Source organism: Centroberyx gerrardi, chromosome 13 (genome assembly GCF_048128805.1).
Source record: "Centroberyx gerrardi isolate f3 chromosome 13, fCenGer3.hap1.cur.20231027, whole genome shotgun sequence".
NCBI classification, from domain to species: Eukaryota; Metazoa; Chordata; class Actinopteri; order Beryciformes; family Berycidae; genus Centroberyx; species Centroberyx gerrardi.
Genome location: NC_136009.1, coordinates 10,024,427 through 10,036,634, shown reverse-complemented (window position 1 = coordinate 10,036,634; position 12,208 = coordinate 10,024,427). Strand labels below are relative to the sequence as shown.

Below are 12,208 nucleotides of genomic sequence, written 5' to 3'. Positions count from 1 at the left end.
GCAGCAGTAAAACGACCTCAATCACATACCACCCGATTCAGCCTAATCCCCAGGGCCCGACACAAAAGCGTGATCCTGCATTTATAATTGCCCTTGTGGTTTGTTCACGTCACGAATCCGGTTTTGCGAGTCGGAGGGGATCGCTGAAAACGCGAGGCTTCAATCCGGAGACGTCCCTTCCCTCTGACTGAGTCCAGTCCAGTTGGCTCTGGTGTGGCTGGACACAGAGGCAGCAGTGTAAACAGGAAGGGGCAGAGATAGTGGTGCTATGTGCGAGGCCCTCGGGGCATTCACTCTCCCATGGCCGGCGGTGCCTCGACCCGCGGAGATAAGGATCTGAAATACGTGATCCACATGCAGGCGAGCAGAGTAAAATTAGCATGAACCCAGAGATGACTTTTACAGATTTTAGTTGTGGAATCATAAACAAGAAGCACATACTAATGTACGCACTGTAGAGCACAAGAGTCTTACTGATCTAATCTGAACCACACTACTCATTTCGTGCACAAAGACGAAGTGTGTTATAATTCTACTGTATATATGGTGATGATTATGGATTTTTGAGGTTCATCCATTGAGAACTAAGGGATAGCAAGACTGCAAAATAGCATCTTGATAAGTATTGTTTATATACACTTACACTGCCATTAATCTAGAGAAGCTCCAGTCCAGAGTACTGCTGGTTTTCTGTTCTGCCAGGTACTTAGTTACATTCAGCTGGCCTCCCAGGTGTAAACAGTCCCTGATTATTCAGCTATGAAAACTATCTGGTAGGATACAGTACAGGATAACAGTACTCAGTACCAAGAGGACCAGGTTTGAGAAACACTGAGAAATTCTTTAAATTGGATACAACTTGACTGAGTTTAATGTGCTACATACATGTGTAATCTAGCATTTATTCAGTCAAAATCTTGATTTTACTGTTTATCTTGGAGTTCATGACTAACTAGACAGCAACAGGAAACCTGAACCATCTTCCTCTTCCTTCAGATTCAGCAAAACTGAGGCGAGCGTTTACTGTAAACACGGGTGCACACGAGGGCGAGCGTTTTCCATGGTGGTCACCAAGGTCCATACTACCATGGTAATTGGCAGAGAGCTTGTTTGAAACTCTATAACAGAAGTCCTGTGGTCTGTTAGTGACTTACGTCAACAGGGAGAGGGCGGGCCGCCCCAACCCCAACCCCAGCGGCAAGGCCTGTGAACTGGGCTCGGTGCGGGCTGGAGGCCCCTGAAGCACGTGGAGCCAGTCGTCGGTCAGTCAACCTCCTTTCTCCACCGGAGCAGCCAGGCCCTGAAAGCGCCCGGGGCCCGGGGCCAAGGCGGAGGGGAAGAGAACCACTTCCAGCAAAACAAACCTGCTCTCTCCATATCCACATTATGAAAACAAATGTCTTCCTGGAGTTTCTCCTTGCCAGCTGCTGTTTGTTTTTATTTGGGTTGACAGTAAGGACTGAAGTCAACTGGCCAGTCAGTGGGAGGAATACGGGTAATATGGGGCATTCCAGGGTAATTCAATAGAGGCCCAGGACTGTGGATGGCTGAGATCAGCTTGGAGTGGCTGAGACAGATGGGTGAGGAAGTGAGCGGAAAAAGACAGTTCTGCCCCGCTCTAAAGAAAATGATGAATCTGGAAAAGATCAGACGAGGCAGTTACTTTCCTCTAAGGGTTTGTGTGTGTGTGTGTGTGTGTGTGTGTGTGTGTGTGTGTGTGTGTGTGTGTGTGTTTCATGCACTCTAAAATGTAGGATTTGGACAATACCAGGATGCGTCCCATCTAAAAAAAAATGTCACAAATCATCTGGTTATCAAACACGACGGCAGTCATCATAGATACGCCAGCGTTTCTCTGTGTGGTTTTGCTCTTGCGTGCAAGCTGACTGTCTCAAATGTCTAGAAATACATGAAATGTGCCTAGCAGCAGTTATATAATCCATAGAATGAGCAAAACCCATGAGAAATGTCAAAACACACCCAGAATATGACGTGTTCTTTTGACCTTTCTCAGAGGGATAAGACAGTCTCGATATAGATACCAACTCTGAGCTATATGAATCAACTCCTGCCTCTGTGGCAAAAAGTCACAGTTTGATATAAGAGTCCAATTCATGTGCAACAACTTTCTTACTGACTGCTATAAGCATTAATTAGGAGGGTACTGAGGAAAAACCCATAGTTAATGGGCTATACTTGTAGAATATGATGCAGAATAAGGTGCTAATAAGTAGTTTGTAATGACTAATAATGAACCAATACACTACTAATATGTATGTTAATAAGCAACTCATTAATAGTTAATATGTTCCCTAATCTAAAGTGTTCCCAGATTTTTTTATATCATCATAAAATCATCATAGGACCATTGGATGTGTGTGATATAACAATGATTAGATCCATGTGGATATGAATCTGTGTCTGAAGCAGTTGTCTGTGTCAAATCACATTTGCCACGATGCGTTTAAGGACGTGGCACCAGTCTGGCATTTGTGCTGATTCCTCGGGGCTCCCGAGGCAGCGTGCACCCGTCCCAGGGAGCGTTAGGACACGGAAGGGAACATCCCTGTGGGGACGGAGCCGCGCACAGGAACACACTGTCATCCCCGTTCAGCGAGAACATGACAAAAACCTCACCCCTAGCATCAAGCATGCGTACTCACAAAGACACACGCATAAAGACCCGAGTGTGTTCCCACGCACACACACACACACACACACACACACATGCACACACACAGTCATGCAGACACAGATTCACACACACACAGCTAGGCTTACATGCTTGCGAGCACACGCACAAAACATACACACACACACACACACACACACACTGAAAACTATGGCTGACATAGCAGATGAATAGATGTGACATTTGGAGATGGAGGCAGACGGTTCTATGTCCTCCTGAAAAAAAGATGGACCAATGAATATTGATTATACAGTGAAAACGCACTGATTTATTGATGTGACATACATGGATGTGATGTTGTGTTGTAATTGGTGAGACCAGAAACTATTTTCCTGCTTTGGCGGGACAATAAAGTCCTATTCTATTCTATTCTATTCTATTCTATTCTATTCTATTCTATTCTATTCTATTCTATCATAACACCAGACATTACATACACAATTAAAATGGGAGATAGTGCCACACATGAATCTCAGATTATTCCCTGGCACGGCCATTTTATTGCAGATAATAAAGTCGCAACTATACAAAATGCTGGCTCCTCCTCAACATATACTTTATCATCAGCTTCTCTCTGTGAAATTCAATCAGAATATGTATTATGATCTATGTTGGCTCTCCAACAGAGACGGAGAGGTCTACTGTTAAACAAATCATGTGCACAGCAATGAAGTCTGTGTTGTTCTCTTGATTGTGCCCAGATCAATGCTTGTCCTTATTTCACACAGGAGTCCCAGCCAGAGGCAGAGAGAGAGAGAGAGAGAGAGAGAGAGAGCTCTCTGGTGTGTCAAAGTAGTGCGTGGGAGGATATGCACAGCTCTTGCACTTAACATGCTGCAGTGGCACAGCCTGTGGTAGAGAGAGTGAGAGAGAGAGGTGGGGAGGAGGAGGAGGGGGGATCCTTGTGTTAACTAAGGGTGAACAAGAAGCCTAGAAAATATTAAATCGTCAAACAAACGCACCTCTATAGAGGCAAGATAAACATTGTTGCAGTCAAACCAGAGCTGCAGCTTAGTGTGAACTTGCCATCAGAAATCGTTCAGATCTACGGGGCGTTCTGGCAGCTCAGCTGGCTCAGGTGTATTACTGTAACATCCTGGATTTGAAACCAGCCTGGGAACTTTGCTGCATGTTATCCCCTAAATCAGTTGGATCTAATAGGGGCCTGGAGCTTGTATCTTGATTTTCGAGATGCCACCAAAACCATCTGACACTACTGTAATATGGGCTCTGACCCCGCACCTGGCCTCGCAGAAACCCTGCGCTGCTGCTTAAATGATTCAAAGATAAGGTGTTGTTATACGACAATTTCCTGCTAGATTTCCCTGAACTCAGTGTGTTACATACCAGCACGTAACCATCGTGTCTGATGGCATGCTGTTATATCAGAAACAATTCACATGTATTGTCTGTGATAGCCCACTGTCTTTGCCTCTTTATATAGTACACTTTCACCCAATTTTAATCATCCTGAAACCATGGATTGTTTTTTCTGGCATCATACATGAGATGACATAAGTCCGGGCCCTATTGTTGTTTTGTTGTGAGTTCCAGTAAGGATCTGAGGGCATCGCAGTCAGCGAGCGTCGATCCGGCTTCCTCTGTGCCCACTGAGCTGCACTGTCTTACAGGAACGATAAGGCTGCAGCGTTTCCCCCCCTCTGGAGCCTCCGCCCTGACTGGGGCAGACAGCTGCTCTGCCAGCCCCCCCACCCCCCACTCAGACGCTGCCCTCCACGTAGGCATGAGGCCTCCGAACGTGGCCCCGGCTGCACGTTGCTCCCTGGAGCCGATGGAGGATGCAGATAAGAAGCGCTGTTGTGACTAGGCTGTCTAAAACCAAAATGTGGTGATGGTCAGATAGTGTACGTAATCGTGGTGTTTGTGTCTGTGCGGCTGCATGTATGTGCATGTGTGATGTGTGTGTAGTATATGTGTGTGTTTCTGCACATGTGTGTGTGTGTGTGTGTGTGTGTGTGTGTGTGTGTGTGTGTGTGTGTGTATGTGCTATGTAGGCCTATTTTGTGTTTGTGTGTTTATGTTCGTGTGCATCAAAGAAAGAGACAGTAGACAGCACAGAAAAGAGATGAGAGACAGTCTGTAAACATTACGTCTGTGTGTGTGTGTGTGTGTGTGTGTGTGTGTGTGTGTGTGTGTGTGTGTGTGTGTGTAGCCTATGACCTTGTGTAGGTTGAACCAGTTTTGCATGTTAACATGTTAATGAGCGGTGGATTCCTGGCAGTGCATCAGAGGGCAGGCTGGCAGACGGGCCTACGTGCGGATCAGAGTGCCACCACAGATGCCATGCCCTGTCTCCGCTGACCCACTAGGAGCTCTAGGGCAACTGTAACACCCCCTCCCCCCGCACTGCCAGTGATCACCATTCAACCGTGAACATTAGCCTACCTACCATTACCTACCCCATCAGAGAGGTTAGGCAAACAAGTTGAGATAGCATGCATATCTGTGTGAGAGGGCAATTTTAAAATTCAGTTATACATTTATTTGCATGAGAACCCAGGGTTTTCAGGCCTGGTGGTCCAGGAGACAGGGGCCATGTGTCCTGCATGTCCTGTTGTTGGTGATGCAGGCATGGGGATAGTATGATGCCATTATGAAGTATTAGTCAATTACATTTTCATGTTTTCAGTTAAGCATACTACTAGTGCTTAAACACACTACGGCTGCTGTTTGGATTCACTGCAAGGCAAAACCCTGAGCAAGACTGCAAGGAAGATTATTTTGCAGCCTAAACACTAAACTATGCACGGTGCGACAGCGACACCCTGTGTCCATAGAGGGGAAGGGGAAACGCGGGGCCTCTTTGAAATGCAGTTAGTACAAAGCGCCAGCGGGCGTCGCTGTTGAGCCGTGCACCGCGTTGACGGCACAGGCAGCAGAAGTCAACCAAAGAATTTCTGCTACAGCTGATTCGGTCGCCATCTTTGTCCCGAACATAAACAACACCGAGGAGTTGCGTTGGCATTTCGCTGTACCGCTGACATCTGGAAGGAAACACCATCAGACCCCCGCCGTAGCGCCGATATTCTCAGCCAACGATGATAACTCATTTGGTCACTTAAACCACCTTGCCAGTCGGGTAAGAAAACCTCGCCATCGAGCAGGGTCGTCAGCTGACCACATTCTGCTCTGGGTTTGTTGTTTGCAGGGGGAATGATGCCATGACAACGGTGCGAGCACGATAAGCGCAGTTTGAAACGATTTAGCGAAAAAATACATTGTCATTTCTTAGTGCTTGTTTGAATAACTGACGGTAAATGCCGAACACGTGTGTTTTTCAGCCAGCTAACGATAGTAGTAACACAACCTCAAGGCTGCCCACTGACAGGCAGCGACGCCAGGCTAACCAGGCCATTTAAATCTTGGGGACGTGCTAACCCAGCCGGGAGAGACGTTACACAGCCTTGCTGGTTCGCATTTGTTTCCATTCTGACGTGAACCTGTTTTTTCCCCGCAGAGATGGGGATCCGCTGTGGGTCTCCTCGCCGGGAGGCAGCGGAGGTTTAAAGTGGGCGGGGAGGGCAGCAGAGGGGCCTTGCTGCTTGTCGGTGGTGGCCCTGTAGAGATGGACCAAGAGTACGAGAGGCGGCTGCTGAGGCAAATCAACCACCAGAACCTGCCGACAGAGGCCCACCTGACCAAGGTGAGTTCAGGAGCTTGCCTTCATATTACTGTGTGCTATAGAAAAGGAAATGTATCTGTGATCACTCTAATTTAGCATGATTTTAACACACACACTTATATGCGATAGTAGGATGGCAGTCTATATGTGGATAATTTGGTTCTCTCTTATTTGCATATATTCTTTCCCAAACAATATTGGTTGTCCCATGACTGTGTTCCTCTCTCTCTGTTCCTCCCAGTGTGTAGGTGCTACATGCAGTCCTGTCAGTGTCAAGTCAGGGGATCGCTTCATTCCCACTCGCGCTGGAAGCAACTGGAGCATCAACTTCCACTATGCCAATGTGAGCGCCTTGCACCTCTCCCTGTTCACTCAGCCGTTCCCTCGACCTGTCACTCTGTGCCGCACAGACACTTACAGCTTACGCTCCCTCGGTAATTAAGGCTGCGGCCGTAGCTGACGTCGCCTTCTTTTTCTCTCTGCAGGAGAACTGTCGCTCTCCCAATCAGAACCACAAGGCGAAGGACGCCAGTTCAGACTCGGGAAAAGGTCGGGAAACCCTTGATGTCGGCCTTTTATAGCGTAGTTGTACCCCTTCTGGAGAATTCTAACAGTTGTCGTTGTTTATCCTCTGTCATATCTCTCCATCATGTGTTTCCAGATGCTGTGGCGTACGCTGCTCTGTTGAGGAATGAGTTGCTGGGGGCAGGGATAGAGACTGTGCCAGACCCTCACACGGATGACCGGCGGCACGCAGTCCTCTCTCAAGACTCTCACAGCCTTTTTAGGGTACGAGCCGCAATAATGCCTCGCCATTGCAGAGTGATATGTTTCCAGATAGCTCCTGGTAGTCCGGGGGACCGCCGTCCTTATGAGGAAGTTGTCACCTTGGGATTAATGATGCTAATGATGGCTTGAAGATCTGAAGCAGATTTTGGTAGACGCTCAAAGACACTACGTGTAGGATTTTCTCTTAATATGTGGATGTGGAATTAGCTGATGACACATGATAACGCCACTGAGGAAACCCACAAATGTTGCAATACCAATAGCAGTGCAAATCATCTGTGTAGTGCTTTTATTTGGTGAAGTGATCAGATTGAATTCACTGCAAAATCCCTCCCTGTGCTCTGGTAGATTACATATAAAAATCAATGAAGAGAGTAACTAATGAAATATTTGGATAGAAGGAAACTCTTGGAGAAATAAATGGTTATTACGATGAAATAATGATTAACTATTTAACAATTAAATTCAATTTGTGTTCATTCCTTTTCCACAGTACACTGTCCACACTAAGAGAGTGCCTTTCGATAGCGATAACGAAGTCTCACCATACTCCCTTTCTCCGCTTAGTAACAAAAGGTATGAAATATCTCACTTGCTTCACGCTGAGGAGACACAGTGTTCAGTGTTCAGATTTCTGGCATCCGTTTACACCCCTCCCCTCCATTCCCCCCCCCGACTCTCGCTCCTCGTCTCTGCAGTCACAAGCTGCTCCGCTCGCCTCGTAAACCGGCCCGCAAGATCTCCAAGATCCCCTTCAAGGTGCTGGATGCCCCGGAGCTGCAGGATGACTTCTACCTCAATCTGGTAGACTGGTCAGCGGGCAACCTGCTCAGCGTGGGCCTGGGGGCCTGCGTCTACCTGTGGAGTGCCTGCACCAGCCAGGTCAGGGGGAGGATTTGAAGGGATTCCTTGACATTTTGAGTTTTATTCTGTCATTTTTCTTCAGTCACCACTGAAAGGAAGGGGAACTGTGTTGGTACAGTTAACTGAAAAACAACTCTAAGAAATAGCAAGATACTGTAGTCATGTGACTCAATTAAAGTGATTTATTTTAAGGTTTCTAGTATAGCTGGGAATAAAGTGGAAATGGGAAATTGTTCATATTTTGTGTCTCGCATAGGTGACAAGATTATGCGACCTGTCGGTGGATGGAGACTCTGTTACGTCGGTTTGTTGGAACGAGAGGGTGAGTTGGCAACCCCGAATCTATTCCTAATGTATGAGAGAAAGTGTAACTGTTCATGTGATTGCTCCAGTTGTTTGATTGACTTTGCGTCTGGTCTCAGGGAAGCCTGGTTGCCGTCGGAACCCACAAGGGTTACGTCCAGATCTGGGATGCAGCTGGAGGGAGGAAGCTAACCAGCCTGGAGGGTCACTCAGCCCGCGTAGGTCAGTCACAGCTGGAGCCAGGTGGATTACAGACTGCTGGTTAAAGGCTGTTTGAGTCTGTTTTAAGGAAAAGAAACGGAATACGCACACGAAAAGGAAAAAAGGAGCATGTTTAAACAGAGGTTTACGAGAGGACTGTTTTCTTTTTTTGGTGTTGTACTGTTTTACTCAATTTATGTGTTAGGGTTAGGGGTTAGGGTTTTTGCATTATATGGCTTTGTTTGGACATTCTCCTTTTTCCTTATAACGTGCAGATATGCAATTGTAGTTGAACTTAAGCCTATAATGGACTTGGTTTTTAAAGACCCAGACATGCCCCCATTTGTTTTTCCACAAGTCTTCCACAAGGCCTTCCAGCTTAAAGACTGTTCCCCTGATAATTTTCTATGAATTACACCAAACGCCCATGTATCCACTGTACCAACAGGCATGTGTCGGTATTATCACGTGAGAAACACCAGATGAATTCTCAGTAGCCACACTGAAATATGAGACCCTCCTCTCTGACACTTTCTATTGAAGGTGCCCTGGCGTGGAACGGGGAGCAGCTGTCGTCGGGCAGCCGGGACCGGGTGATCCTGCAGCGGGACGTCAGAACCCCTCCCTCCGCTGAGAGGAGACTGCAAGGTCACAGGCAAGAGGTGTGTGGCCTCAAATGGTCCCCGGACCACCAGCACCTTGCCTCCGGAGGCAACGACAACAAGGTGAGAGATGAAGAATTCAGATTGACCTAGGTATTATGTCAGTGACTCTAAAAATGCAGTAGCTGACTTTTTGTGCTGCCTAATAGCTAAAGTAATTCTTTTCTTTTGGTGACTGATATTGAATAAAATATGGTCACAGGTCCTGTAAACTGAGACTAGTTTACAGGACCTGTGACCATAAAAGTGAACTGATTCAAGCATTATTCATCTTGCAAAACTTCCCTTTTTACGCCAAACGTCCCCCTCTTCCTGTTCCTCTTCTTCCCCTGGCCAGTTGCTGGTGTGGAACAGCTCCAGCCTGCTCCCAATGCAGCAGTACAGTGACCACCTGGCGGCGGTGAAGGCCATCGCCTGGTCGCCCCACCAGCACGGGCTGCTGGCGTCCGGGGGCGGCACCGCCGACCGCTGCCTGCGCTTCTGGAACACACTGACGGGCCAGGCCCTGCAGAGCACCGACACCGGCTCCCAGGTCTGCAACCTGGCTTGGTCCAAACATGCCAACGAGCTGGTGAGGAGGCACACACACACACACACACACACACGCACATGCACCAATGTACATGCCACCCTGGGGATGCTACCTCTGTACTTGGATATTGGCCAATACATAGTTGTTTTAAATTACAAAGAGGAATGTAGCCTTGTAGCAAAGGATGATATAACTGACAGTTGACCAATCATTATATGTAATTGGTCTAAATGTAATAAAATGAAAACCCATTAATGTAATACATTGCCAGATAATTTAATCACATCTTCAGACGTGAAAAGTTAAACCCCTTTTAATGCTGGCTAATGTAATGCATTAAATTATCAGTCTGAAGATTTTATTACATTATCTGGCAATTTAATACATTAACAGGGTTTATTTCAATTTAGGCTCACTTAGAGGGAGTTTTTATTACATTTTTATAAACATTACAAACATTACATTATCAGTTGCCACAAGCCCCACCCTTGCTTTTTCTGTAACATGTTAAATGCTAATCATATTTCTATATTCTGTTGCATCAGCTTACTTCAACAGACAACAAACACAGACAACACTTTAACAAATATATGCAGAGTCAGCTTTTTAAAACGAGTCTGTGATTTATAGGTACAGATGGATACAAACAATGCCCAGACCCTCCATAAATCTGCTTTGTGTTCACAATGTTTTTGCAAACGAATCTCAAAAAAGGACCAACAGAGCTCTACCCTCAATTGTTTTCTTTTGTGTGGGTGTGACTCATCTTGTTAAATTTCTTTTCATCCACTCAGTAACAAATCTGTCCAGGGTTAAGCATTAAGATGTTTTCTTCTTCGTGTTTTTTTTTTAGGTCTTTCAGCTAAGTAGAAAGCCATTTGTGTTTTGCATTTTCAGTCGATTGTTCTTCCCTTCTCCTCAGGTGAGCACTCACGGCTACTCTCAGAACCAGATCCTGGTGTGGAAGTATCCGTCACTAACACAGGTGGCCAAGTTGACAGGACACTCCTACAGAGTGCTGTACCTGGTGAGACTGCAGCCATGCATGTTCACTGTTGATGCTGTCGTAACTGGGCTATTGGCTTATTCACATGTTCAGTTTTTAAAATGCGGAGAGAGCGTATAGGTTTCCAGTGTCTTCATCCATACTATCAGTAACTTTGAGCTCTCAGCTTTTTTAATATATATGTACCAATTCTATCTTCCCTTCTCCTCTCTTTTCTCTCCTCCCTGCTCAGGCTGTGTCACCAGATGGGGAGGCCATCGTTACAGGCGCTGGGGATGAGACACTACGTTTCTGGAACGTCTTCAGTAAAACACGCTGCACCAAGGTACAGCACAGTGCCACTTTATCCATGATATACTGTACAAGTCTCACACTTTTGCTGTTGTCAGCAAACGACATGCAGGGTTCCCACAGGTCTGGAAAAGCGTGTGGATTTGAGGAAAAATAAGGCATTGAAAGTTTTTGAAAATGAATGGATTGCCGTGAAAGAATGTTTTATATTCAAATACGGCACCCAAATTCATCAATATGCTCTCTGGACGTCTCTTCATCCTAGGATCAACACTTCACATCCTGATGGATATTTTGTGTTGATATAGCTGCAGGTTTAACATGACTCGACAAGGTCATGAGTAAAAACATGAGGCCTCTATGATGTCTAATTTTGACCAGCGTCATTTTTTATCCCAGAACATGCCAATTTTGAGTTTCACCAAACAGCACCTTGAAAGTCATTTAAAAGCTCTTGAATGTGATGTCCAAGTGAGTGTGGGAACCCCGCACATGACACAACACAAAGAAAACATTCCTTGTACACGTGCTGTCGAATTAAGGCAATTTCAAGGACAATTTGAGATCGACAAATCTAATTTGTAAATGTGAGATAAACAAATCTAATTTGTTTGTATTCTTCAGGAATCAAAGTCGGTGCTGAACCTCTTCACAAGAATACGATAGTGAACGGCCGGGGTCAGGACTGTTTCCTGAGGAGCCGGCTGAGCTGTGGAGGAAACGCACACTCTCACCCCACGATACTCTCACTCTAGCCCGCAGAGACGCAGTCCACCCCTCTCATCACAGCACCATCCCTCAGCGCACCGACCGCCACTACAACAATACTTCTCAATTCCACTTTTTTTCTACCGAGGACGCGGTTCCAACTTCCAACGACGGCTGCCGTCCTTCTGAAGCGATGTCACTGATTTGAAAACAAGCAGCCTAGAGTCAGGACATGCTGTCTGCATACAAAGTCTGTCCTGTTTTGTTTTTTCTTTTCTGTTGTGGATGTGATGGAAAAAATGTTTTATTATATATTAGCAGAAGTATACGTGTACAAGAGTTATAAGCTATATAATGGTGATGACATCACGTTTCTAAGAGGCTCTCCTTTGTAACACAGAGAGAAGAAGAGGCCTGGCTGTGACCTGGCTTGGGGGGATTTCTATATTTTGATAATGTGTGTATATGATCTACGACAGTATACAACAGAAGACAATAAATAAGTGAACACCACCCA

The 12,208-nt window shown here is 46.1% G+C and overlaps 1 protein-coding gene across 3 annotated transcripts; it reads left to right on the top strand.

Annotated features, from left to right (window-relative positions):
• Nucleotides 1-4,512: 4,512 nt before the first annotated feature.
• On the top strand, nucleotides 4,513-12,204 carry fzr1b (fizzy/cell division cycle 20 related 1b). Of its 3 annotated transcripts, none has more exons than XM_071927512.2 (14): nucleotides 4,513-4,557; nucleotides 6,171-6,356; nucleotides 6,577-6,678; nucleotides 6,821-6,884; nucleotides 6,997-7,124; nucleotides 7,618-7,700; nucleotides 7,823-8,006; nucleotides 8,245-8,310; nucleotides 8,411-8,513; nucleotides 9,036-9,217; nucleotides 9,492-9,725; nucleotides 10,609-10,713; nucleotides 10,925-11,017; nucleotides 11,608-12,204. In XM_071927512.2, the coding sequence occupies exons 2-14, from the start codon at nucleotides 6,279-6,281 to the stop codon at nucleotides 11,647-11,649; spliced, it is 1,464 nt and encodes a 487-aa protein (XP_071783613.1). In that variant the 5' UTR covers nucleotides 4,513-4,557; nucleotides 6,171-6,278; the 3' UTR covers nucleotides 11,650-12,204. The 3 variants fall into 3 exon arrangements, with proteins under 3 accessions (XP_071783613.1, XP_071783612.1, XP_071783611.1); XM_071927511.2 differs by lacking the exon at nucleotides 4,513-4,557 and adding an exon at nucleotides 5,623-5,792; XM_071927510.2 differs by lacking the exon at nucleotides 4,513-4,557 and adding an exon at nucleotides 5,795-5,883.
• Nucleotides 12,205-12,208: the final 4 nt, after the last annotated feature.

Bases quoted from the DNA above. Each gene is read 5' to 3' on its own strand.
- fzr1b (XM_071927510.2), top strand. The intron at 6,679-6,820 runs GTGAGCGCCTTG...TTCTCTCTGCAG, and splicing joins TCAACTTCCACTATGCCAAT to GAGAACTGTCGCTCTCCCAA. The intron at 8,007-8,244 runs GTCAGGGGGAGG...TGTCTCGCATAG, and splicing joins GGAGTGCCTGCACCAGCCAG to GTGACAAGATTATGCGACCT.